The sequence below is a fragment of the Euphorbia lathyris genome, chromosome 5, assembly GCF_963576675.1.
Source record: "Euphorbia lathyris chromosome 5, ddEupLath1.1, whole genome shotgun sequence".
NCBI classification, from domain to species: Eukaryota; Viridiplantae; Streptophyta; class Magnoliopsida; order Malpighiales; family Euphorbiaceae; genus Euphorbia; species Euphorbia lathyris.
The window spans coordinates 22,847,011-22,875,000 of NC_088914.1; the positions used below are offsets into that span (position 1 = coordinate 22,847,011).

Consider the following 27,990-nt stretch of genomic DNA (forward strand, 5'->3'; position numbering starts at 1 on the left):
AATTGATAAAATTACACATCACCTAAATATTTAAGGTTGTGCCAAGTGGCTACTTTAGTATCCAGCTTTTATATAGATAATAGATAGATAGATAACCTATACAGGGTGTTTGTTAGAAGTGATATAGGAGGTGTGATAGATATAAAAAAAACACGAGATAAGTTATCCCGTGTTTGTTTGGGAGATAGAAGAGTGAGACGGATGAGGGATAAACTTCTTATCCCTCAAATCCTATACCCAGGAGGGGGTGGTATAAGGAGGTGAGATAAGCTCCTACGATTTTAATAGGATGGAAAAGTCAATCTTATCCCTCAAATTAATGTTATGTAACTTAAACTGGGTTAAAATAGTAAAATGTATTATTTTATCCCTATCCCTATCCCACGTACCAAACATTGAATGATAATTTTCGACTATTATATTTTTATCCTTATCCCAACCATTTATCGTTGTCCCTATCCCAAACATTCACGCGGTCTTAAATCAATTTTAGTTCACGTGGTAGTCATCTTCCCCAACATTCACGCAGTCCAACAGTTCACGACAGTCATCTTCCCCAACAGGCTTTCGATTTCGCCTAACGCGTTTCACATTGGTCTTCCCTAATGCATTTCACTATAGTTCCTTTTGCTTCCACTTATTCGCTTTCCATAAGGAATTTCAGAAGTGGTCCTCCCCTATACCGAAAACGACTTGAGCAGTTCTTCCTAAAATCGTCTTCCCCTATAAGAACGACTTGAGCATTTCATCATGACTCCAGCAATTAGGAATGACTTCAGCAGTTCTTACTAAATCGAGGAAACCTTCTTTTTCATCAGTTTCTTTGTAAGTCAGAGGTTTGTCTTCTGTTTCTCTAGTTTTGTTCATTGATTGTGTGCCCTAAAACTTCCTCCCGTTTATGTTTTGTTTTTCTGCGCAAACAAATCTACAGCCATTTATGTCTATTGCTTCTTCGATGATGCACGCCTATTGTTCGATATAATGTCCCAGAGAGACATAGCCCCTGTAACTCCCTCACGCCTATTGTTCCAGACTGTGCCCCCATTCATTGTTGAAGCATATTGGGTATTTCATTGATTCATGATGCCTGACCTTAATTTCTACTACTTCTATATATATCAAGTGTCATTATGTATGAAATTGAGAAACCAACATCTAGCCGGATGACCATAAAGGGAGATTACTTGGTTATGTCTGTGTTTGGAAATTAACGCCTCAGTGACTCTAATGAATGGTATTTATCAAACATAATATCAACTAGGGGTTCTTGTCTAGTTTGTCTTGTAATGAGCTTGAAGAGGATTTTTTAGTTAATTAGTGATCCAAGTTCTGATGATTGCCTGCAGTTCTGGTGTTATTGGGACTCCTGTTTTCACTCTTTCAGCTTCTCTTCATTTCTGGTGTTATTGGGACTCCAGTTTTCACTCTTTCAGCTTCTCTTCATTTCTGGTGTTATTGGGACTCCAGTTTTCACTCTTTCAGCTTCTCTGCATTCATAGTAAGTACTATTTTCCTTTTGTACTAGGTTATTTGAAAATAGAATGGAATAATGTTTTCTATTCCTTTAGGAATCCTGACTAAACCATGATTTATTATTAAAATACTTGGAATGTGATGATATTATCATGTTGTCATACACAATTTACATTTGGAATGTCATACACATGGACAATGGCATCTCGCTCTCCATTGAGTAAAATTGAATGCACCATAATTATATTGCAACATCAAGCACTCATAAACATGTGTTTTAGTTTACAAATATTCCTTGCAATATATACATGATCATTGACGCAAGCCGTCGATTTGAATACTACCATTACATGAGACTTCTTTGACAAGGAATATCATATGCATAAAACGCCTTAGCTTGAATTTCCAATTTCTGATGCATGTTCTTCAAGTATATTGAGACATTCTTGAATTCTAGTGGTTTTTCACATATGTGTTTATTATATCTTCTTGAAAGGCTGCCTGTATAATGTGTTTATTATATCTTTTCGAAGGTCGTTCCTACAAAGTGTTTGTTACAGTGTTTGTTACATCTTTTAGAAGCTGCCTTTACGACGTGTGTTATATCTATTTGAAAATTGTTTCTATGAAATGTTTATATGTTTTGAAGATTGTGTCTGCAATGTGTTAACATTTTCTTGAAGGCACCTCTATGGCGTGTTTACACTTTAGAAGTGGCCTGGGCAGGGACGGATTTAGGGGGTCAAAGGGGGCATTTGCCCCCCTTCATCCGGGAAAAAAAAAAAAATCCCCAAAACGACGTCGTTTGTTGTTTTGGTTTATGGTTTTAATTTAGAAAACAGAACAGAAGCAGCAGACGTGCATGCAGGGAGGGATGGATTTAATCTTCTCGCGTTCGACAGAATAGATGCAAAGCTCACACAGCGCTTCTCCTCTCCTCCTCCAGAATAGGCCGCCTGGGTGATGTGTATATTCATCCTATGGGTTATAAAATCCTATCTCTTCGATGATTGCCCCTTATATCTAGGGAATCTACCTGGGTTGCGAAATCCCATTTATACGATGGTTGTCCCTTACATTTTGAAGGATGCTCAAGGTTTTAAAATCCCATCTTTACGATTGTTGTGCTATATGCTTAGGAAGTTCCTCCTAGAAACTCATATGTACTGACAATGTTGATTTCTGTGTCCTGAAAATGTTTGATTTGCATGCCAACTTACACTTTTGCATGCCAACTTACACCTAGTGAACACTTCTATGGCAGCTGTCCTACTTCCCTGCTATGTGTCAAGTTCATCAATATTTTTTTTTGTTTGTTTAGTCACAACAACTAATGATTTTTGAATTGAAAATAATTAGGGAATTATGACATCTGAATTTAGGACAAAGATAGGCTTAATTAATGTGGCAGCTTAGTGAATTAACTAAGTATCTGTATCTAGATGTATGCAGTATTAAAATCCCATAATATAGTTGTGTTAATTGTAAGACAACTAATTAACACTTTTATAATTTGTGTTAAAATTGTAAAAAGAAACAATGGCCTAGATACCCATTCAGGGCATACTCATTAGGAGTAAGTCTTGAATAGTCCCAATTTGGAACTGTTCTTAAATTGTTCCATCTCACTTAGGATGCGAATTCATGTATTGCTTATTGTTCTCACTTAGGATGCGAATTCATGTATTCTAATCAAGGTCACGGCTCGTCAATGCTTAAATTGTTCCATCCTAATCGAATTCATGTATTGCTTATTGGTTCTAATCAAGGTTCCATCCTAATCGAATTCATGTATTGCTTATTGGTTCTAATCAAGGTCACGGCTCGTCAATGCTCAAAATTCTGATCAAAACTGTTGCCAATTATTGGCGTCGCTTACATTGGTAATGGTTTAAAACCGTTGCCAAAGCCATTTTTGTGCTAGTGACACTGTATATACATTAAATCAGTGCTGATCACATGAAACAGTATTTGCACATTAACTATTGGATTTGTTATAATCCAATAGTTCATAAAAAAATATTGCTCTAATAACATCTAAAACCACTTTTCCACTTTTTCTAATTTTATTTAAGACATAAATTTATATCACTGCACTCAAAAATAAATATCCCTAAATTTAAAAAACCTTGAAATCAATCTGGTTTGAAAACATTAGAATCAAATTCGGCGATAAATATAAATAAATAGTGTGTATATATATATATATTTATAGTATATATATATATTTTTATGGTAAAAATAAAAAGAAAACACAGTGTATATATATATATATATTAGTTCTTGCAGCTCTTAATTGATCTTTTATATATATTTTTTGCAGCTTTTAATATAGATGGTTTATTAAATCAAAAATATATATATAATTTTTATCTCAATTTTTAAATAATAAAAATAATGCACCAAATATACTTTTGGTGAAACTATGCACCAAATATAATGCAACTTGCTCATAATTTCTTAAAAAAGAAAAAAGCTTTTATTAATAAGTAGAAATAACCATCTTTCTACTTCACAAGAGATCAAAGTCTCTTTTATTCCCTGGATTATCTAGTTTCATACTTTGTACATATTCAAAGTAAAAACAAACAAGCAAAGAAATTAAAAAGGCTAACTGCCTCTATTCTTAAGCATCAGCCCTTCTTCCTGATCGAGACTTGGACATTGCTAGTGTTGTCTCTTCTCTTCCGAACTTCAATCTCATTGCATCTTCCCTCGATATCTGGAATGCGTTGGCAATTACCTCCGCCGGCATAGCTCGGAAGGCCGATGTTCTTCCGGCAAGATCAGATGTCATTGCGTTTTCGTTGGTGTTAAAAGCCACATATTCAAATCTATCACACTCTGCTCGTTTCACCATCACGAAGTTCTGTGGCACCGCCAAGACTTGTCCTTCTCTTAATGTGCCGTCGAAAACCCTGTTTCCGTTCTCGTCGGAAACCTGGATCGTTGCTTGGCCTTCCAAGCAGTATATTATGCTGTGTGCGTTCATGTGCCAGTGGGGCAATCTCACTGCATCCTGCAAGAAACATCGTAGAGTTATAATTAGTTTAGAAATTCTTGATTCGTGCACACGCCATCGTTAAGTGACTTACATTGCGGAGGACAACGTGGGAAGCGCTGAGTTTGATGAAACCAAGAATAGGGAGGTTGTGGCTGTTGACGGTGCTGATACGGCCAACTTCAGGGATGAAAATATCAGCGCGTGAAGGATCAGCAATGTTTTCCTTCATCCTCATGGTGCAGAAAGTCTCCTCTGCGCCATTATCACATGAGCCTCCGCGTCGGCGGCAGCTTTGCTCTTGTTGAGCGCTCATCTCTTGTTGAGTCCTTGGTGGCCGGACAACGGAAAGCTCACCTTCAACTCTGACAATGCTTCCCCTGAAATCATTCTCGCTCTGAAGCTTCCTGGCCAAGTCCTGGTTAATGTTGAAAGCTTCAGCGATCAAGCTTGAAGACAATCCGCAGAATATGTTGTTGCAAGATCCCTGGCTGTGGCGGCGGGTGAATGGTTGCTGCCTACCTTCACGGGGGCGTTCAGATAGTTGTTTGAACTCGTCTTCTGGGTTACCAGCTAGATAGAAATGCTATGGCACATAGTAAAGAATATAAAAGACTTAGTATATGTGTGAAATTAGAAATTTAGAGTCCAATTGAACAACTATTTAGAATAAAAATCATACTCTAGGATTAGTGTCGAGCTGGTTGCCGATGTTGGTAGTGTCAAGAACATTAACCATAACAACATTCTCATTCCCATCATTATAGCACCAGTGAGCAACTCCGGCAGGGAAAGCAATAACATCACCACGCCTGAAATGACGAATCTTCTGGTGTTGATCTTGATCTTGGCTGCCTCTAGATTGCTGAGACTCTTGAAACGTTTCAGGGCATCCAGAGAACAAAGCACCAGTCATACCTCTACCTTGAACTATGTACATCAGCTGAGGAGCATTGCTATAATGAGGTAAAAGAAGGCCTTTGGGTTCAATGGTTCGCCTAACAACAGCTACACCAGTGCACTGAAACTGGTCGTGGTTTGGGTTCCATGACTCGATATAACCAGCTTCACATTGGATTTTAGTGTCTGGTTCAAGGGCGCTGAGGCGTTCGAGCTGGCACTCGTTTCGCTGCTCTAGATTGAAGCGAGCTAAGCAGCCTTGGAATAGGACAAGGCAGCAGAGGGAAAGAGTGAGCAGGAATGACTTATTCATTTTGGTAATGGATGAAGCGAGATGGTTTGGGAAGGGAGGAAGGGAATGGCATTTATAGAAAGAAATGAAGAAGTGGTATAGACAGATGGTGGCATAAGGAGATGATTTCTGTGTCCTGAAATTGTTTGATTTGCATGCCTACTTACACCTAGTAGTGAACACTTCTATGGCACCTGTCCTACTACTTCACTGCTATGTGTCATATTATCAGTGAATTAACTAAGTACCTGTTTCTAGATGTGTAGCAATTTTGCTTCTGTAATATTAAAATCACTTTCTTCACTTGCAAAATATAGCAGCCAAAAGTAGAAGGGCAAGAAATTGTAACAATTATTGATAATGTTAATTTGATATCAATTCCATTAAAATAGATCTCTTTGATAATGTTAAGGGATAAAGGTACATTGCATTTTGGTAAGTTGTTTTAATTATGTTAATAACAAAATAAATATATAAGCATAATTTATGTTTGATATGTACAATTTGATAATTCAATAGAGAGTTCAATACAAGAAAAGGATCGCTTTAGAATTTTCTCATTTTGAAACTTTAATAGAATTCATACATTAAAAATAAACTTACACCTCCTATACCACAAATTTGAAGCTTATCTGTTTTAATTATACACCCATTTTGGCCAAGTGTTTGTTTCAGGTAAGATGCAGGTGTAGTATACATGAGAGAGAGGAGTATCCACTACAAATGTCAATAAGCGGCTGTGATGGCAAAGATACAGCGTCTGTTCGTCGCGCCACATACCCAACTCTTCACGTGCATTCTTCCTTTGTAAGTTTGTATACAAAATTACAAACAACTTCTGCTTATCTCAACTATTTTTCTTTTTCAGCTACCTGCCATCGATTTACATATATCAATAATTTGTTTATTATGTAGAAAAATACACCTAATTTTTCCATTTTTACTTCTAACAGTTTAATCAACAACACATATTAGATTTTTAAAAAGCTAACAAAAGAATTATGATTTTACTTCTTTTCTGATCGAATAAATATACTGATAGAATAACGTTCAGTTAAAACTACGTAGTTTTGATTTAAAAATCTACAAAATTAATCGAGTTTGATCATGAACATTATAATTATAATTGAGTTTGTTCATTAATTTATTCACGAACCTATAATTGAATCTGCTTGTGAAATTTTAAACCTGAGTTTCATCATGCATTGGTTTATTGAGCTTAAAAATCCTAGTCATTAGCGGCTCGTTTAGAAATTGAGCCAAGTATCGAGAGCCGCTCATGAGCAGCTCAACTCATTTGCGGCTCTAAAAGTGGGGATCGGGTATATAGGAGGTGGGAAAAAGAAGTTTAACAAATTCTCTTTTTAATAAAAGGCTTAATACATCATTTGCCCCTGAACTTGTCCAAAAAGGTTGATTGGTTTCCTGAACTTTCAAAGTGTTTCGATAACCCCTGAACTTGCATAAAATGTTCAGTTAGTCTCCTGAACTTGCATAAAATGTAATCAATTGATCACTCGGTCGTAAAAAAGTAAGTTAAATGCAGAAGATGTATTCTACGCATCTTAGAATGTTATTACATAATTAAAAAATAGATTAAAAAGGAAGTTATTGTTTGCTCAACTATACAACTTGTCTTCTCTAATATTAGAATTGTATATTCCGATTTTGGTCGTTTTACTTTTTTTAAGACTCGTGGAATACATCTTCCACATTTAACTTACTTTTTTACGACAGAGTGATCAATTGATTATATTTTATGCAAGTTCAGGGGGCAAACTGAACATTTTATGCAAGTTCAGGGGTCCAATCAACCTTTTTGGACAAGTTCAGGGGGCAAATGATGTATCAAGCCTTAATAAAATAAACTTTTTTAGAGAATTAATAAAATAAACTTAATGACTAAAACTTTGGTCCTTAACATTCACTATACACTGGCAAAATACTTCTCACCGACCTAATATCATTAATTACATACTTATTTATATTTAGTCCCAAAATCAGTCTCTAACTCCAATTTTTGTTGTAGTGGATGAGGCGCTTTCGAGATGGTACATTAGAAAATTATACAAAATATCATTAATGAGGTGAATGTAGAACCCAGCTTTACTCATGACTTCATCGGATTTTAAGTTCAATGGTCGTTCAAGACTCGATCAAACCAGCTTCACACTTATAAGATTCAAGGGAATTCAGGCTCAAGTTGGCACTCGTTTCGCTACTCTAATTTGGAGCGAGCCAAGCAACCTTGGAAAAGGACAAGGTAGCAGTGGGAAAGAGTCAGCAGGAAATGGTTAGTCATTATCGTATTGAAGAAGAGATTAATTATGAGAGATTGTGGTTTGGGAAAAGTAAGGGATTGATATTTATCTATAAAAAGAAATGCATGATAGACAGGGCCGGCCCTGGGCCTAGGGCTGGGGTGCGCCGACCTAGGGCTCATGGCTAGAGGGGGCCCAAAAAAAATTTTAGAATTATAAATAAATACATTATGTTTTAAGTATGGTAAATAAATTCAAAGTAGCAGAATGATATTACCTTGCTTTTCAACTAAAGAGGGTATGTGTTCGATTCCCACCTTTGTAAAGTGTAAGAAGACAAGTTTTATTTTATTACCTTAATAAATTTGAAAATTAAAAATTAGTTTATATAATGACATGAATAAAAATCAATTTAAAATTTAATATTCCCTACAGGGACCCTAAAATTATAAATTTTATATTAAAGGGCCCTTACTGCTTATTTTGATCTTTTCTAAGGTTACAATAAATTTATTCACATGGAATGACAAGAATATCCATGATTGGCTTTTAGACTGCCTTTTTAGCCCATAGCCTAACTTGAAATTGATAAACACGTCATATCTTATACAACCATTAAATATCACAATTAACTTATGCTCAAAGTTTTTTACTTTTTGAAAATTTATAGTTTATGTGAAACTTACAATCAAGTTGTTTAAGGCTAACTCAACGTAAGAAAGTTGTAGCTAAATTATATAGACAAACAAAACCATTAGCTCAAACAATTTTCACATTGAAAAAGTACAAAGCAAATATGAGTTTTCTGGCTAGGTAATGAACTAAATGAATTTAAAGTATTTAATTTAGATGACTCACCATGATTAGCAAACAAAGAAGTGTTGACACTCACTTCTTTTTGCAATGGTTTATTTGCTCTATTGGGAGATGTTACACTCTAAAGATTGCTTCTCATAGGAATGGGAAACTCCGGCACAGGCTTATTTGCTGCAAATTGCAGAACATATTTTGGAAATAGTGTTAGACTAGATGGACTAAAACTGAAAATTATCGATGACTCAATATATAAATTTGAGGGACTAATTAGTTTATGAAAAATTAAATGTTACATCCCAAGACACTAAGTAAAAACTAAACTAATACTCAAAGATACGTTAGGGATTTATGTAATGGTCACAAGCCTGATTTTTTTGTGTTTAGCTGAACATATGGTGGATTTTGTTTCTATTAGTCCAAGGTTTTGGACCAGTATTGGTATGGTTTTAATTTCTACTAACATTCGGGATAAGCCTTCTTTGTGGATTTTACGAAGTGTCAGCTTATCTTTTTCGATTTTTGTTCTTCGCCAACATGAGCAATTTGTGGTTGTGAGTTTGGATTTTCAGGGTACTCAGCAGTGCATTTACTTTGTTTATGGCAGTATTTGGGCTAATTGTCGTGCTGGTTTTTTTTTCGACTCTTAATGCTTTAAAGTCTGAGGTTGGGGGACAATGGATTTTGATTGGGGATTTAAGGCTGTGCTTGGGGCTCATGAAAAGACTGGTAGGCCTCCGAATCTGAGGCCGTGTCCTGAATTTAGAAGTTTTTTGGATGTGGGAGATTGGTTGGATGTCCCGACATCTGGTTGTTTTTACACTTGGTGCAATGGGAGGCAGGGTGTTGCGCGGGTGAGTAGTCGTTTAGATAGGGCGATTATTTCTTCGGATTTTGCAGATGCATGAGATTATAGTTGTGTGGGTCTTATGAAACATCATTTTGATCATCATCCATTGTTGTTTTCTTACGCGATTGCACCCCGTGTTTTTGCTAGGTTTCGGTAGATGTGGATTGGTCATCTGGATCTTCATTCGGTTATTAGTAATTATTGGGCTGGTTTATCTCCGCCATTGGCTCCTATGCCTCTGATTTGCTATAAGCTTCGGGGGCTCAAGCAGGTTTTATGTTGTTGGAACAGAGATGTATTTGTGAATTTCAACGTTAATATTGATTTTGCTCGCACGGATTTGGATAATATTTAGCATGAGATTGAGTTGTCTGGGTGGTCGTCTGATCTTCATTCTCATGAGTTGGAAGCTCATTCGAGTTTGGATATGCACTTACTTCAGAAGGAGGTTTTCTTGAGGGAGAAGAGTCGTGTGAGGTGGCTTGCGGAAGGGGATCGCAACACCGGTTACTATCACAGGGTTGTTTCTATTCGCAAAGCTAATGCTGGGATTTCGGCTTTGAATATTGATGGTGGGATTACCACGGATCCTATCGTAATTTCTAATCATGTTACTGAATATTTTGCCTCTTTGTTTGCTGCTTCGTCTCAAACTCCCGTGGACTTATCATTAGTTTCTGAGGTGGTGCCAAGGATGGTATCTGATTTGGAGAATGATTCATTAACTTCTTATCCGGAGCATTCCCTGATTAGACATACCGTGTATAGTATGGATCCTTCTAGTTCTCCAGGTCTGGACGGTTTTACTGGTCAGTTTTTTCAGTCATTTTGGGATATTATGGGTAAGGATGTGTGCAACATGGTTCGGTGGTTTTTTCAAAATGGGGTAATTACAACTGGAATTAACTCTAATCTGATGGCACTCATTCCAAAAGGGGTCGTGGCTTCTTCGGTTGAACAGTATATGCTGATTGTTATGAGTAATTTTGTTTTCAAGATTATTTCCAAAATTTTAGCTGACAGGTTGGCTATGATTGCTGGGAGAATTGTTTCGGATAATCAGTTTGGTTTTATTCAAGGTCGGCAAATTCACCAATGTATTGCTTTGGCTTCTAAGGGTGTTAATTCGCTTAATAAAAGGTGTTTTGGGGGGAATATGGGTTTGAAAGTGGATATTCGGAAAGCATTTGATACTTTGGATTGGAATTTCTTATTAGAGGTTCTTCAGGCTTTTGGGTTTTCTCTGACATTTTGAGACTGGATTCTTAATATTCTCTCGTCCGCTCGTATTTAATTTTGTCTGCTTCGGGCAGTAACGGGTATTTTGCTTGTTCTAGGTGTGTGCGCCAAGGAGATTTGCTTTCGCTTATTCTTTTTAGTTTGGCAGAAGATTTTTTTAGTAGGCTAATTTTGAGTAGAGTTTCTGATGGTTCCTTGTCCTCAATGCGTTATTCGGTTTCTTCATTGTTTCCATCTCATTTATTATATGCGGATGATATTCTCATCTTTTGTCGTTCTAGCATGGCTAATGTGAGGGTTTTAAATCGGATTTTTTCTACTTATGGGACTCTTTCAGAGCAGGTGGTTAGTTGGCAAAAGTTGGAGGTGTTTTTTGGAGATTCGGTCACCAACAGACGTCGTTTGCGGCTTGTTGGTTTGATCGGTGTTAAAATTGGTTATCTTCCTTTTAAATATCTTGGTGTTCCTATTTGTCGTGGTGCTCCTCGTGCTCGGTACTTGGCGGGAATGGCAGATAAGGAATTGAATTGTTTTTCTCGTTGGGCTGGTAAATCTCTTTCCATGGCGGGGAGGCTTGCTTTGGTTAATTCTGTTGTTACGGGTTCTATGGTGCATTCGCTAATTGTTTACAAGTGGCTTATTAGTTTGTTGTTGAGGATTAGTAGGGGTATGCAGAATTTTATTTGGATTGGGTCTTCTTCTGAAAAGAAGTTAGTTTCAGTCCCTTGGCAATCTTGTTTCAAGCCTATAAAGGAGGGGGGTCTTGGGCTAAAGCATTTGAAAACTTTGAACCTGGCACTTTCAGGTAAGATGGCTTGGTGTTTGATCTCTTCTAATACGCTTTGCTTTAAGACTCTAAGGTCACGTTTTTGGGGGGGCTCTGGCTTGCCTCGTTCTTGGGTTCTTCCGTCCATGGTTTGGGCTTCTATTTGATCTGCGTATAGGGTCCTTCATGATCATTCATTTTGGATTCCGGGTAATTCGTCTGATTTGTTCTTTTGGACTTCGGAATGGATTCTTCCTCCACTTGCGGATCGTTTGAGCAACTCACTACCATCGAACCTTTCGGCTAAAGTTTCTGATTTCTTTTCTAATGAGGTTTGGCATGACCTTCCTAACCTCCCGATGCTCTTACTCAACAAATTAATAAAATACGAGGCAGCGGTCAGTCTGATGATATTTGTTTCTGGCGGCCTGCTAGTTGTGGCATGTTTTCTGCTAGGCTTTTTTTTATCTTTGGCTTCGTCCTCCTTCTGTAGTGAATTCGTTTTTTTCAAGGATTTGGCGGCCTTTTACCCAGCCTTCTCATTCAATGGTGTGTTGGCGTGCATTTTTGGGTTATCTTCCAACGCATTTTGGGCCAGCGTTTCTTTACTTTTTGGTCGTCGGCTGGATCTCAGGTTTTCTTTGTCAGGTTTTATTCAGCATGCTTTTGCTCATCGCTTTAGCTCTCAAATAAGATGTTTGTGGTATTTATGCAATTGTAAATGCAGTTTGGGTGATTTGGAAAACCAGGAATGATTGTATTTTTGGTGAGCATTTTCCTAATATTCATTTGTGTTTGCGCTCACTTTGGGCAGCTATTAGAGGTGCGTATTCTCTTGGTTTTGGCACCATTTGGAATTCAGTGGTGGAGAGGAATATTTTGTTGAATTTGGGTCTGCAGCCTAGGTACAATCATGCTCCGCAGATTATTGCGGTTCGTTGGCAACCGTCGCCGCCGTTGTGGGTTAAGGCAAACACTGATGCTTCCGTTGTGGCTGGCTTGGCGGGTTGTGGTGGGGTTTTTAGGGATCACACGGGTGGTTCTGTAGGGTCTTATGCTTTTTCACGTGGGTGGCGCAAGCTTTGGGTTGAGAGTGATTCTTCTTATGTTATGCATCTGTTTCGTTCTTAATTAATGGTTCCGTGGACTATGAGGGTGGATTGGTAGAACTGTTTGGAGCATATGTTACAAATGTAAGTAGTTTTTTCTCATATGTTTAGGGAATGTAATCAAGTTGCGGATAAGCTGGCTGATTTTTGTAGAGTTAGTTCGAAATTTTGTTGGTGGGATGGAATTCCAGATTTTTGTTCTTTTCTCCTTCGCGATAATGCTTTAGGTAGGAATTCTTTCCGTTTTGTTTAGTTGTTGTTTTCTGGATGCTTGTTGTTAATTTTTTGCTTTTGCTTTTAATAATATTGGGTATTACCCAGCCTTTATTCAAAAAAAGTTTATTATTTTAACAAATAGAACATTTAATAGAAAATTGTAATATGTTGTTTAAAAACTGGTTTGTAAAAAGAAATTTTGAGTTTAAATAGCACAAATCAATGAAAATATTAATAAACATGGAGCAGTAAACAATAAAGATCTATAAAAGTGATGCATCCAAATCAACCAAAAACAGATAGAATCGGCAATTTTAAATGTAACATGTGCTCATCTTCTGTCCAAGAAATTCCTTTACGGCGTTTTTTATCTGACCTAGAATTTCAACCTCTTCGAACGTTAGTCCTTTAGTTTCAGGTACAAACGTGTAAATAAATACAACAAAGCTACATATTTATTAAAAAATATATGTAACATTAACACTATTTAGTAAATACAAACCTCAATAATGTATGTTTGTATAACAATGGTGATATGTTTTTTAAGAACCATAAAGAACAAAATCAGGACCTAATTTCTTTTGTTGTTTCCTATTTATGCTCTCCTTATGCACAACCACGGTACTGAAAAACGAATTGAAAAATGAGAGTCAATCTAGGAAGCAGTAGGGTTGAACCAGTAAAACATATGTACCAAGAAACTCCAGCAAACACAGAAAAATTGTTCCACCCAGGCCCCCCCCCCTTCATCCCGGGAATTTTTTTTCCCAAAACGACGTCGTTTTGGTTTATGGTTTATTTTACAAAAAGAGCAAAAACGCAGCGCACAAAGCATCGCCTCCTCTCTAGGGATTTCGCAAAGCATCGCCTCCTCACGCTCCTTCATCGAACTCGCAAAGCATCGCCTCCTCTCCAGCAAGCACGCCCCTCCTCTCCCTCCTCCATCCAGTAGCGACGACAGCGTCGACGCCTCCTCTCCTCTCCGGCCGGCCGGCGGCCACCATCTCCAACAGGTTAGTTAAATTTTTTTTGTCCTTTAATTTAAATATTAGGTTAAATTAAATGTTAGGTTAAATTAATTTTAGGTTAATGGATATTGTGAATTAGTTAGTTTGTTCTTAATTGTTAGTTAGTTTGATAGTTTGTTCTTAATTGTTATCCTTAATTTTAGGTTAAAATGGAAGGACAAAAAATGTATTGTTAGTGCTGCTATGGTTCCATTTTTCTGGAAAAGTTTGAATCCATAATCCACAATCAAATGAAAATAACATGTGATGAGGGACAAATCTTTGGTTTGTTAGTTATTTGTACACTAATAATGCTGCTATGATTCCATTTTTCTTTATTTTTATTTGATTTTAGATGTTAGGGGTACAATTGCACCTGACCCAAAATTTAGGGATATTTGATGCCTAACAACTCGAGAATCCCGGAAATGGATGATTACGAGTCGTAAACATTATAATTTACGTTTTTTTATCAAAAAAATCATGAAAATAATGCATGACAATTGAACGATTTTGCATTTTTCGTCACCAAAAATTGAACAATTTTGCATTTTTTGTCATAAGAAATTGAACAATTTTACATTTTTTGTCTAAAATTTTTTTACGTAGAATTTTGCCCCCCTCCCTCAAATCCTGGATTCGCCACTGGTTCCACCTACTCCAAGATGTCCATTAGAGCAACACTACTTGCTGTTATTTTGTTGTTACTTGTTAAATTAAATGGTTAGTAACCACTATAGTAGTTGTTACTATAATTGCTATCTTATCAAAACTAGTAACAATCAATTCATCTCATACATGTCACTTTCTTTATTCTATTTTTTTTTTGTTAGAACTCACACTTTATTTACTTTCTTGGAATATACAAAATAAAACAGTAAATTGTGCAGCTTTTGAACCGTGATATTGTATGTATAAAATATATAGGCTCTATTTTGAGACTTTAGAAGTTTTGACTAGTCAAACCTCTATTGGTGGTGTTTGATGAGAGATGTTTGAAAGAACTTATTTGGTCCAAAAAACTAATTTTGAAAAAGCTCATTTTACGAGCTTTTTCAATTAGCTTATTGCTTTATCTTTTTTATGAACATTTTTACCCCTAATTAATACTCTTTACAGTCAAACCTCGATAAATGAATGTTCGATAAAGTAATAACCCCGTTTATATAATAAATTCTTTCGGTCCCGACTTGGGCCAATGGACTAAAGTAATAACCTCGCTAAATGCATTAAGTAATAAAAATATTTAAATCTTTAAGGACCCAATGAAAATATAAATTAATAATTATTGAATTACGTACAATATATATATAGACCAAAACCTTTTAATCAATCAACTAGAAGTCATTTCTTCTGAAAAAATGCATCTATAGTTGATTGTTTTTTCTTTCCACCTAAACCAAAATGAACACAACCTTTAACTTTTTGTAGTGCAAACACAACTTCTGGTATATTTTGCTCATGTTGTAGCAAGTAGTTATTTAAGGTGACCATTGCTTAAAAAACCTATTTTGACGATACATTTGCGACAACGCAACTATCATCTAGCTCTGGATCATTTTTATCACTATTGTTCATTATTGACTAGATAATTTCTTCGTCTGTAGACGATTCCATAACTACATCATTCTCGCTAGGATAGTTCAAAAGATGTTGTTCGACATCTATCACATTTCTATAGCATAAATTAGAAATGACATCACTTAATCCTTGGATATCTTCATCTAATTGATCAACTTCTGGTTCAGGAACATTAGCATCTTCTGAACGAATCTTACAATGAAAAATTATCTATAAAATAATAAATATTGATTTATCGATAAATGAATAATTTATTCATTTATCGATAAATAAATAATCTCGCTTAATGAATATTTTTTTCCAGTCCCAAGGATATGCATTTATCGAGGTTTTACTGTAATTCCAAATAAATGTTTTACCACGCCAGCTATCACTACAAGAAAATCGCGAATTACCAGCGGAAAATTCCGTCGGTAAAGTATCAAATTCCGTCGGACATTCGTATTTCCGACGGATTTCCAGCGGAATCAATCCGCTGGAAAAAGGACCGCTGCTCCCGCACACCGACCACAATTTCTGTCCGCTGGAAATATATTCTGTCCCATATTCGGTCAGAGAAATCCGTCGGTATTTTTGGACACCGACCGATTTATTCCAGCGGATTTCCATCGGTGAAAAATAATTACCTATGGATATTTGCCAATGGATTCCGTCGGAAATATCATAATTCTAAATTATTTTAAATTAAATTAAAATTATACTATTTTATTTATTTTTCAATTATATTTTTTATCTAACTAGAAAATATTGGAATAAATTATAAAAGTGAACAATAAACTTGCCAAACCAAATATTTATATATATAATTAAATAACATTCGGTTTTAATTAGCATAAAACTATTCGATCAAGATAAACCATACGGAAAAACTATATATATATCTAGATAAAACCATTCATCCTATGTTAAATCATTCTCATCTATCTCATCTTTATCTATAGATCTACCCGGATTGGATGATGAATGTTGTGCTTGGCTCTCACGTATCTCGGCCATCTCCAACTCAAACCGCACTATAACATTCTGCAAAGATCCTAATTGCTCTCTCATCTGCACCTCCATGTCATTTTGCTTCTTCATAACATTCTCAATCATTTGAGGAGTGACACCAATATGAAGCTGACGAGAACCGTGATCCTCTTCTTGCATTCCCTCACCATGTCGCTGTTGACTATCAGCAAGAGTTTGCACTATCTTATGCAACATATCTAACTGTGACTGCAAATGAGAATGCGGGTCAGAATATGATGATGAAGTGGATGTGCCTGGTGTGTTTGGTGTAGATGAACACTGAGATGTAGCTGACCCGAAGTACCTACAAGCAGCATCACCCAATCCATATAGTCTCTGCTTTTTACTGTGTCCACCAACAACATCATAATAAGTCTTTAATAAATCTATTGCTCTGTCTCCTTCACTCTGAGCACTGAGAGCCACTGCACGGACATATTCTTCCTAAATATTTATGAATTTCTTGTTAGTAAATTATATTGATTATAAAATAATTAACTCAAAAAAAGTTTATAAGATGAAATTTTATTAATTACCCCGACAACTTGAGCATGAGGATCAGACCAAGAAGTACCGTCATGGCGCTTCGTGTGAGTGAATGCAAATAATTCATGTGCAGTCGGTACACGACCAAGTAGTTTTGTCTGTAAAAAATTAAAAAGGATGACAAAACCTTCATTTTAATTTCAAGCTTAAACATAATGAGTAAAAGATGAACTGCACAACAATGCATATTATTAAAGATGAACTGCACAGCAATGCATATTATTAAACATGCACATTATTAACTCCATGTACCATTCTCAATTCCAAAATCCATATACCCATTTTCAATTCCAAAATCCATGCACAGCTATACCTCTAATTCCACCGAACACTTATAACCTCTTGCACTTTCCTACTTTTCTGCCTCATTTATCTAATCCAAACCCACTTTCAGTTAACAACTCTATTTCCTCCAACCCATTGGCCCCTTCTAATCAAAAGTTATGTCCATATGACTCCTCAAAACTATCACATTTGGAAAATTAACATTATGGCCATTCTTCGGGCTATGAAGAGCATGTTACAGGGAAGTCCCACCTCCTATAAACTATAAAATACAAAGCGAAAGCCATTATGGTTGTTTCTATTCTCTTGTATAGCCATAGGCATAGCGAAACAGAGAATACAAGGAAAGAGGAGAAGAGAGGATGGTGGCGTAGGAATATATTAGAAACCTTGAATTTGAGTGACTTCTATTTTACAATATATATTATCGTAGTTGCTAGACGTGTAAGCAAATCAATTGCATTTTCTATTTTCTTTTACAATATATATTCTATGTCCGCCGGAGAATTCCGCCGATAATTCGCGATTTTCTTGTAGTGAAGGTGCAAAAAAAATACTCTTAACATTGACAGCAAGGAACAATTTTATCAGTTATTACCCGAACAGAGGAGAGCAGAGCAGGCTGCAACTATGGAGGGGCAAATTAAAGCAGTCAATTGAGTATATGAGGATTAACTTAGTTAAAAGACTATTTAAATACGTATACTGATCTGTTAGATACGTCCTATTAGGATTAGGATTACTTCTATTCCATATTATTCCTTAGGTTTATATTATCCTTCAACCTATATGAAAATTCAAACCCCACAAGATTGAGACTACAGAAATTCTCCAAAGCATGATAGGTCTTAAATTAGAAATAAAATTTCACTTAAAACCATTATTATTACAATATAAAAACTCAAACTATAGTCACAATTTATGGAGATTTCAAATTCATACTATAATCTGCACTTGATGGAGGATTTCAAATTGATAGGGGGAATATCAAATTGAGCCGCCAAAACCCATTAAAGATTAAACCAAACCAATTCAAATTTAAGAAATTAACTAACCTAAACTGAAGAACAATCCCAAGCTTGTTGACGCAGCTTCTTCTGTCCAACAAACAGTCCTGCCAAGGAAAAGTAGTGTTTGTCTGTAAAAAAATGAAAGAGAATGATAAAACATGAATTATTTGCAGAACTGACTGACCGATGTGTACCAAATAAACAAATTCACCACTCAAGTAAGAACTGAGTGAACCATGTGTAGCAAAAACAAGTAAACTTAAGCATTGTAGGATATAATTTGGATAAAGCATTATCCTAAAACATAACACAGAGACATTAATTTGGATAAAGCATTGTTGAATTAACATTACCAAATTTCTCAATAAGGTATTTTTTTCAAGCAAATATATATGTTTCTGTCTTTCATGTTAATTATTCCAACACCTCAATATTAGCAGTTAGGACTGAGTGAAAAGATATTACAAAAACAGAGCATGGTGAAGATATATATTGAATTTGATATGAAAAAGTATATAACATTATATATTATATGGAAAATGGCACAAAGGAGATATGAATCAAAAAATAGTGAGCTCATGAGTCCACTCAAATGAAAATGTTTCCTCTCTTTGACTTTTGAAATATTTCATTTCTCATCTTTAGTGTTTCATGATAATAATATTAACTAAATGGTGTGTGAATGGGATATGTCTTCTCTCTGTGATAAATAATTTCCTTTTCATTTTTCTCTAAAAAACAAATAAGAATGTTTTCCTCCATTTTAATTTGATGCATGAAATGAAGTGGGTTTGGTTTGATAGCTTAAGGCCTGCCATTGCAACTAACAATAACATATATAACATGCCCAACAACATATATACCATACTGCTTTGATTTTAGTTAATTAAATAACATACTTAGTAAATATAACATTAGTATATCAAGAATTTATCATGAAAAGTTGAGTGATAATTGAATGTCATACTGCTAACTGTTACTTACAGTCTCAGGCTGCAAAGCACTCTGCACGAGATTCAAGTGCCTAGCTTTTGGAACAATTATTTCCTACAGTTAAAAAACCAAACATTCAGAGTGTTGAAATTTGAATGCAGAATTAAGTAAAAAACACAAACATATGTTACTATGAATGCAGATCATTTTGAATATGATTAAAAAGGAAAACAAAATATAAAAAGAGCCCCAAACAAGTATGAAGAAGAGGGTGATCTGGCAAGCCTTTGAAGTATTCTCTTGTATTTCTAAACCATGATTCGTTGTAGATAATGTTTAGAATACATGTTTCAACAGTAGCATAGTAGGTTAGCTTCCACAAAGACTGAGCATTTTACAATTGTAGTCGTGTAGCATCATCGATCCACAATGGGGCTGCTTTCTTCCGCAACAACCAAACAGCCACACTCTAAAAACACACAAGAACTCATAAGAAATATAGTATGACATGCAACAAGAACTTGTTCATCTATTGACATGTTCTTAATACGAAGAAGCCATATAAAGGAACTAGGAAGAGGAATAAGAACAATTGAAAATTATCAAGGGATACATTTTCTGTAAACTAACTATCTAATATAAAAACAACAAATAAATATAAAAATTCAAAAGGAAATATATTCTAGAATGCAGGGTCCTCCAAATTCTGAAGTAAAATAGAAAACTTAGTGACCATTAATTTGAGAGAAGTCAGATTGTGTCTATGAAATAAATAAAAAAGCATACATCTGCTACATTATCATTAAATGAAAGAGAACAAGTTCATGCATTGGAAATTGCTTTTGATTTCTATCTTGGCTCCTTCCGTACATAATTTAGAGAATAACCAGTTAGCATTTGGCAGCTTATGTTCTTCAAATTCATCTATTCTCTTTTCACTATCCGGAAACACAAAATGGCTTCAGAATTGCCTATCAACATCATACGTCACAAGAACAAAAACAGGCCAAATTGTCAAAAAATTTAGGGAGTTCAATTTTCTAAGAATCAAAAACTAGGTTGAATTTATAAACCTTAGACAATCAAAAACTAAATTGTAAGAAAGCCTTTTCTTTCTACTTTTCCATTTCCTACTTCAGACTCTACCTTAAAGAGCAAAACTAATTATAAACTTGGATTCGGTAAACAAGTAAAAGCAATTCAAGTTAATTGACCATAATGAGCTTAAGCTTCTAAATTATACCTCAAGGTTGTAGCTATTATCTATTGAAGAATATCAGAAGCATTTTCCATTCTGTTATTACCATCCTCTGCTGGAACTATAGAAGGTTCATCAGTCAAACTAGAAGCTATATAATTCATGAGATTTGACTGCACAAGCCATTGAGGCTGTGGTGGCTCACGATCCACAATAAGATGCCCCTCCAAAAAATAACCTAAAAATGGAAAACACACACCTTAAGGAAATCCAAATTAATTGTAGAATTTACAACTATTTCATAAAAAATTGAGGTTCACAATAGAATTTGGTTTCCTAAACTCGAAGCACTTTAAATTCAAACTTCCCCTGCAACATAGATAAGAACAGATCATCTAATTGGATGTGTGAGCAAATGTTGACGTGGATATGAGGTGAAGTAAGAAGAGGGTTTCAGTTTTAACTATACTTGGCCAGAACACAAAATTCTTGCCATTTCAGTTTTCACGACCTCCTTCACTATATGAGAAGCATGAATCAGAATAACAATAAAAACAAGTACCAGTACCCAGTCACGAGTACCACTAAATACATTTTTTATGCAATTTCATAGTTAATTGAGAAGCATGAATCAGAATAACGATAAAAACAAGTTCATTAAATGAGAAATTTTTGTTTGCAGTGGCGAGTGAATGGAATTTTAGACACGTATGGAATTGTCTGATGTTAGAGGGCGAGCCTTGGCGCAACGGTAAAACGTTGTTGTCGTGTGACCAGAGGTCACGGGTTCGAGTCTTAGGAGCGGCCTCTTGCCAATTAAATTGGCAAGGGAAGGCTTGCCCCCAATACACCCTTGCGGTGGGACCCCTCCCCGGACCCTCGCTCAGCGGGGACCCGTAATGCGACCGGGCCGCCCTTTTTATGGAATTGTCTGATGTTGGTAAGAGGAAAATAACACCATGCAATGCTAATACTGGGAAAATAAACAAGAAAATGCAAAATTAAAATTGAAATCCAAATAGAGAATAAAGAGTTACAGTGAACGACGGAGGTCTTGAGCTTTTTAAGAGAGGAGAAAATCCATTGAAGCAGTATTAAAATAAACCCTAAATCCCAGATTAAGGGGAAAATCTCTAAATCAATTCAAAATTTAAGCAAACCCATTCAAAATAAACCAAATCCATTCAAAATTAAGAACTTAACTAACCTAAATTGAAGGAAAGTTCGCAAAATCCATCTTGATGGCAGAGAGAAGTTCGATTTCAGCTGCTGAGTAAATCGAACTCACCAACATAAAGCATACCCACTTGATGGCTTTGAGTTTCAGAGAAAAAGAGGAGAGGGATGCTAGTACTGAGAAATTGGTATGAGAGAGAAAGATGAGAGAGAGGGATGACCAAAGAGAAGAGGTGCGAGAAAGATTTCTAGCTAAAGTGGTTCAAGAGCTGCTAGATGATGGACAAAGGCGTGAGAATAGAAATGAAAGTAGAATAAAAGAGGGGGAGCCAAAATTTGTTTCCCTGCTTCTTCCAAAAATAAAACCTATCATAGCGACGGAATTCCCTCAGTATGATAAACTTTTCGCTGGTGAGTTCATTGGCAGAAATTTTTGTTGAAACACCTTTCCACATAATTTTGATTTGACAAAATTGTATAAGTATAATTAAAAACATATTCTAAAAACACTAAGTTTAAATGCTTTGATTTATTCTACTAATGTGTTTGTTCAATGTTGAGTTAAAAATTGCTTATAAGACATAAGGATTAAAAGGCCCAAGCTCAATACAAGAGTCAAAGCCCAAGTCAAACTGTTCAAGACAACTCGGCCCGTGAATGTCAAAACGTTGTCGTTGTGGACAAAACGCAACTCAGCGGAAGAAGGATCTAGAAGACCTTCAGGGAACAACTTCGGAACGAAGCTGCTGAGTTGATTCGACAAAGCGTACAAGACAGCAGCTGGCTAAGGAAAACTTCCAGACAAAGTGTTTCCACTTTGGGTAAAGTTCAGACGACACAGTATGCTGTCTAGTTGACATTACCATAAATGGAGAGACACTCTGCCGAGCTGACCAAAAGCTGACCGATGACAGAAGATACTCAAATCTGATTGGCCAAGAGCTCTGAGCAAGTCAGGATGACAACGACAGGAAGCCGTTTCCCTCCAACGGTTATTTCGAAATTCGAAATGACCGATGCCTCAAGACGTCTCTATAAATAGTGCCATCAGAAGCTTCATTCAACACAGAACTTGATCAAGCCATTACGCTGACTAAATTTTTACGCAAGTTCTGCAAGCAAGAAGCAAAGCAATCTTACACTAAATTTCATATCTTTTGTGTAAAAGTCTAGAGTGATTATTCAATCATCTAAGGTGTCTTAGCAATCATTATTTAGGACAAACACTTATCATTTCTAGAGATTAGAAAGGAGAGGCTGAGTACTCGGTTATAGTACTCAACGAGAGATTAGGATTGAGTAGAGGTATAGAGGAAGGTACTCTTGTTATACTCAGTTGCTAAGATTGTAAAAGGTTTGAGGCTCTACCTTTAAAGAGCTCAATAGAGGATTCGAAATCTCGGAACGTGTTCCGGGGACAGGACGTAGGCTCAGAAGCCGAACCTGGATAAATCTGCTGAGTAACGTATTTCTTACCTTAAACTCCTTATATATATTGCTTGTTTAAATAACCAAAAACTGACCAAGTAAAGAGGTCAAGCTGAGTTGTGCGCATCAAACATCTGAGCTCAGGAATAGACTCTAAGTGCTATCTCCTTACTCAAGTCAAGAAACTGACCTAGTCACCAGTTGACTAAGCCAGTATCTTACTGTTTACTCAGCGCCGCTGTTAAAACCTTTTCTCTTAAGAAAAGAAGTTTGTCCTAAGTTTTAAAAAGTTTAAATAGTTCCTAACCCCCCCCCCCCCTTGGAACTATACTTGTAACGTTATAAGGGACCAACAAGTGGTATCAGAGCCTAAAAACTCGGTGTAAAAGGTTTAACAACCTTGAGCTGATCCCCACTATGGGCGAAAACAGTACTCGGTTTCTCCCAGGAAACCAAACAACTCAGATATTGCCTGAGGGGCTGTCCATCACTCGGCCTCCCCTATTCTTCGGGTCTAACTATACCTTCTGGAAGAATAGGATGAAAAATTTCATTCAGGCTACAAATATGAGTGCCTGGCTATCTATAGTGCAAGGCCCATTTGTACCTGTCGAAGTTGTGGCTGGCCAAACAGTTGTAAAAGCTGAGGCCAAATGGACAGAGGATGATCTCAAGAAGCTTCAAAATCACACTTCGGCTATTAATATGCTTCACTGTGCGCTCGATGCTGTAGAATATAATAAAATTTCAGGTTGTGAGTCGGCGTAAGAGATCTGGAAGAAGCTGGAGGTCACCTACGAAGGAACCAACAAAGTAAAGGAGTCCAAGGTGAACCAGCAGATGAGATTGTACGAGCTGTTCGAGATGAACAATGATGAGGGCATATCTGACATGAATGCAAGATTTACCAACATCATAAATGAGCTCAAGAGACTTGGGAAGATCTTCACTGAGGAAGAACAAGTCAAAAAGATACTCAGGAGTCTTCCTAAAGACTGGCAAGCAAAGAAGGCCACTGTTGAGGAAGCTCAGGATTTAACCACCTACAAATATGACGAACTCATCGGCTCGTTGCTGACCCATGAGATATCTATGAAAAACTTCGAGGTGAAGGAAAAATCTGAAGACAAGAAGCAGAAGTCTCTTGTCATGAAAGCTGACTCCACTGATGGGAGCTCAACAGATGATGAGGAGATGGCTATGTTCACAAGGAAGATGAAAAGGCTCTTCAGGAAGAATGACAAATATTCTAAGAAGCCTTACAGAAAGTTTGATAAGTATAAAGCTGAGTCCAGCGACAACAAATACAAGAAAGACAACTCAAAGCCCATTACATGCTTTGAATGTCATCAAACTGGCCATATAAAGTCAAGCTGCCCCACGCTGAGGAAAGATAAGAAGAACGGCAAAAAGGCAATGGTGGCTATATGGAGCGACAGTGATGAGTCTTCATCAATAGAAGCTGAGGCCACCGAGTCAGCGAAGATATGCTTCATGGCTGACGAACTTGCTGAGCCGTGCGTCTCTGAGCATACTGACCCCTCCATTGCATCTGATGATGAGGAGCAATCAAATGAGGTAATATCACTTTCCCAGCTCAGAAACGAAATGGGTAATGCCCTGGGTGATCGATATACACTTGTCAAAAAGTGTAATAAGAAAATTAGAGCACTCAGCAGGCGCTGTGACGAGGTTGAAGAGGTCAAACTAAGTGACCTCAGATTCCTTCTTCAGGACAACTCAACTTTGCATGATAACATGAAGATCATACATGAGTCTGTCTCTGAAGTCCAATCAGTTTCAAAGAAACTGAGAAAAGACGTCACAACTATCCAGAACCAGTTAAAGGTTCCAAATAAAAGAAACATTCCTCTGAGAACTCAGTACCAAGGTACTCAGCAGAGATGGAATCCCCAGCGGAATGTCCAGTGTGACTTCTATGGGAAGAAAGGTCACACCACAAAGGTGTGCTGGCATGCTCAGCACTGGGGTGCTGACTAGTCAGTGAGACAACCTAAATAGAAGGTTAGCTGTGACTTCTGTGGAAAGAATGGCCATACTGTCCATGTATGTCGCCATAAAATAAAATATGATGCTTTACCTGTTGCACCTAACAAGCAAGGACCCAAAAAGAATTGGGTACCTAAAAGTAACTAGTTACAATGCAGGTAAGCCTGAGATGTGCTGAGAAGTCAAAGATGTGGTATATTGATAGCGCATGCTCGAGGCATATGACTGGTGATGAAACTCAGTTCATCACGTTTGAGCGTAAACGAGGAGGAAGTGTAAGTTTTGGAGACAACAAAAAGGGTAAGATAGTAGGGTCAGGAACCATCGGAGGTAATCCTACTATTGAGTCAGTCTCCCTAGTCAGCGGACTCAAATATAACTTACTCAGCGTAGCTCAGCTATGTGACAATGGGAGAAAAGTTATATTTGATGCTACTGGATGTAAAATATACGAGGGTAAAACAAATGAGTTAATTTTAACTGCCCCTCGCATAGATAATGTCTTTATGCTAGACTTAGAGAAAAAGTTTTCAAAAACTGTATGCTTAGTATCAAAGGAAGAAAATTCCTGGCTATGGCACAGGAGACTTGGTCATGTAAGCATGGACCTCCTGGCCAAATTAGCAAGAAAGCAATTGGTTGAGGGACTGCCTGAACTTAAATTTGAAAAAGATCAATTATGCCACGCTTGCCAAGCTAGAAAACAAACCAAACAGTCTTTTCATAGCAAAAATATTGTCTCAACTAAGCGTCCGTTAGAATTACTACATTTGGATCTCTTCGGTCCAGTCCAGCCGCTGAGTCTGGGTGGAAGAAGATTTTCCTTGGTCATTGTAGATGACTTCTCTCGGTACACTTGGGTCATCTTGCTGAGTAGCAAGGATGAGACCTTTAAGACATTTTCAAATTTGGTTAGAAAAATTGAAAACGATAAAGACCTAAAATTGGCTCACATCCGAAGTGATAATGGTGGAGAATTCAAAAACCAAAAGTTTGTTGAATTCTGTGAAGCCAGCGGCATTGACCATAATTTTTCTGCTCCTAGAACACCTCAACAAAATGGGGTTGTTGAAAGGAAGAACAGAACTCTGGTTGAAATAGCCAGGACAATGTTGGATGAGCATAGGCTTCCAAAGTATTTTTGGGGAGAGGCTGTTAACACAGCGTGCTATATTCTTAATAGGGCTCTAGTTAGACCTATATTAAAGAAAACCCCCTATGAACTTTGGAAAGGACGAAAGCCCAACATTGGATACTTTCGTGCCTTTGGCTGTAAATGTTTTATTTTGAATACCAAAGATAGCTTAGCAAAGTTTGACTCAAAAGTTGATGAGGCTATCTTTTTAGGCTACTCAACAAACAGCAAAGCATACAGAGTTTTCAATAAACGAACTCAAGTTTTAGAAGAGTCAGTACATGTTGAGTTCGACGAGACTAACCCTGCAGGTAGATACCAGCCACTGACCGAGGATGATCCACACTCAGTAACCGCTGACCAAGAACCAGCTGCTGAGTCATTCACTAAAAGGCTGACCAAGAGTAAGAGTGAACCTAAGATTACTTTCACTGACCAGTCTACTTCTGCAGAGATTGTTGAAACACAAACAACACAAGACATCAATCTATCTAAAGAGATAAGGATTCCAAGAGGGCACTCAGAGAGTGCAATCCTTGATTCTGCTGGGAATACCCTGATGACGAGGAATCAACTCAGGAGGTACCTCAGCAATGTAGCCTTCGTCTCAGTTCAGGAACCTAAGAACTTCGCTGATGCTGAGGAAGATGAATTCTGGATGAGCGCAATGCAAGAGGAACTTGACCAATTCAGAAGAAACGATGTATGGGAGCTAGTGCCACATCCAAAGATTCAAAAGACCATTGGAACAAGATGGGTCTTCCGAAACAAGCTGGATGAGCAAGGAAACGTAGTCAGGAACAAAGCAAGGCTTGTAGCTCAGGGATACAGTCAGCAAGAAGGTATTGACTACGGTGAGACCTTTGCCCCAGTGGCAAGGCTAGAAGCTATTAGGATCTTATGTGCATATGCATCTTACATGAACTTTAAATTATTCCAAATGGATGTTAAGAGTGCATTTCTTAATGGAGTTATAAACGAGGAAGTTTATGTTAATCAACTTCCAGGGTTTGAGGATCCTAAATTCCCAACCCACGTTTATAAGCTCAAAAAGGCTCAAGCAAGCACCACGTGCTTGGTATGAGAGGCTGACCAGTTTCCTGCTGACTAGAAATTATGTTAGGGGCAAAGCTGATACAACCTTATTCATTAAGAGAAAGGGTAAAGATACCCTGCTGGCTCAAATTTATGTTGATGATATAATATTTGGTGCAACTAACGAATCAATGTGCAAGGAATTTAGCAAACAAATGCAGACTGAGTTTGAAATGTCGATGATGGGAGAACTCAACTTCTTCCTCGGACTTCAAATAAAACAAGGAAAGAATGGCATCTTCATCAGTCAAGCTAAATATGCCAAGGAGATATTAAAGAAATATGACTTGGAAAATTGCAAGCCAATATCCACTCCTATGGGCACTAACACTGTCCTCTGCGCTGACGAAAATGGTAAGTCAGTAGACAGCAAATTGTATCGAGGTATGATAGGCTCTCTACTTTACTTAACAGCCAGTAGACTGGACATTCAGTTCTCAGTATGCTACTGTGCTATATATCAATCTAACCCTAAGGAATCTCATTACATAGCTGTAAAAAGAATCCTTAGATACTTGCAAAGCTCAGTGAACGCAGGTTTATGGTATCCCAACACACATGACTTTACACTCGTTGGATACACTGACGCTGACTATGGTCGAGACAAGCTAGAACGAAAAAGCACCTCTGGAGGATGTCATTTCTTAGGAAGTTG

The 27,990-nt window shown here is 37.0% G+C and overlaps 3 protein-coding genes across 19 annotated transcripts; 1 reads left to right on the top strand and 2 right to left on the bottom strand.

Moving 5' to 3' along the window:
* The first annotated feature begins 507 nt into the window (after window positions 1–507).
* On the top strand, window positions 508–12,905 carry LOC136229288 (uncharacterized). 7 transcript variants are annotated; one of them, XR_010689036.1, is made up of 5 exons: window positions 811–825; window positions 932–1,234; window positions 1,347–1,498; window positions 2,157–6,473; window positions 7,696–12,905. XR_010689036.1 is itself a non-coding variant. In XM_066017973.1 (4 exons), the coding sequence occupies exons 1-4, from the start codon at window positions 1,228–1,230 to the stop codon at window positions 7,747–7,749; spliced, it is 345 nt and encodes a 114-aa protein (XP_065874045.1). In that variant the 5' UTR covers window positions 512–1,227; the 3' UTR covers window positions 7,750–12,905. The 7 variants fall into 7 exon arrangements, 1 of the variants encoding a protein (XP_065874045.1); XR_010689034.1 differs by having other exon boundaries at window positions 822–836; XR_010689038.1 differs by having other exon boundaries at window positions 508–1,234; window positions 6,330–6,473.
* LOC136229287 (11S globulin-like) lies at window positions 3,930–5,687 on the bottom strand. The gene is made up of 3 exons (XM_066017972.1): window positions 5,157–5,687; window positions 4,569–5,060; window positions 3,930–4,492 (listed from the first exon to the last, which is right to left on the bottom strand). The coding sequence occupies exons 1-3, from the start codon at window positions 5,685–5,687 to the stop codon at window positions 4,100–4,102; spliced, it is 1,416 nt and encodes a 471-aa protein (XP_065874044.1). The 3' UTR covers window positions 3,930–4,099.
* A 3,381-nt stretch (window positions 12,906–16,286) lies between the features above and the next one.
* LOC136230789 (uncharacterized) lies at window positions 16,287–22,026 on the bottom strand. 11 transcript variants are annotated; one of them, XR_010689530.1, is made up of 8 exons: window positions 21,699–22,026; window positions 20,537–20,729; window positions 19,639–19,762; window positions 19,345–19,407; window positions 18,406–18,488; window positions 17,056–17,163; window positions 16,828–16,963; window positions 16,287–16,726 (listed from the first exon to the last, which is right to left on the bottom strand). XR_010689530.1 is itself a non-coding variant. In XM_066019972.1 (7 exons), the coding sequence occupies exons 3-7, from the start codon at window positions 19,654–19,656 to the stop codon at window positions 16,906–16,908; spliced, it is 330 nt and encodes a 109-aa protein (XP_065876044.1). In that variant the 5' UTR covers window positions 19,657–19,762; window positions 20,537–20,729; window positions 21,699–22,026; the 3' UTR covers window positions 16,287–16,905. The 11 variants fall into 11 exon arrangements, 3 of the variants coding, with proteins under 3 accessions (XP_065876044.1, XP_065876046.1, XP_065876045.1); XR_010689529.1 differs by having other exon boundaries at window positions 16,824–16,963; XR_010689528.1 differs by having other exon boundaries at window positions 16,815–16,963.
* Window positions 22,027–27,990: the final 5,964 nt, after the last annotated feature.

Coding starts and splice junctions, on each gene's coding strand:
- LOC136229288 (XM_066017973.1), top strand. Junction 1,499..6,341: donor TCAGCTTCTCTGCATTCATA/GTAAGTACTATT, acceptor TGTTTGTTTCAG/GTAAGATGCAGGTGTAGTAT. Junction 6,474..7,695: donor TTCACGTGCATTCTTCCTTT/GTAAGTTTGTAT, acceptor TTTTTGTTGTAG/TGGATGAGGCGCTTTCGAGA.
- LOC136229287 (XM_066017972.1), bottom strand. CDS start 5,687: ATGAATAAGTCATTCCTGCTCACTCTTTCCCTCTGCTGCCTTGTCCTA. Junction 5,061..5,156: donor AGCTCGACACTAATCCTAGA/GTATGATTTTTA, acceptor TATGTGCCATAG/CATTTCTATCTAGCTGGTAA. Junction 4,493..4,568: donor CCCACGTTGTCCTCCGCAAT/GTAAGTCACTTA, acceptor TGTTTCTTGCAG/GATGCAGTGAGATTGCCCCA.
- LOC136230789 (XM_066019973.1), bottom strand. Junction 17,164..18,405: donor GGGATTGTTCTTCAGTTTAG/GTTAGTTAATTT, acceptor AATTTTTTACAG/ACAAAACTACTTGGTCGTGT. Junction 16,964..17,055: donor CTCATGCTCAAGTTGTCGGG/GTAATTAATAAA, acceptor ATAAATATTTAG/GAAGAATATGTCCGTGCAGT.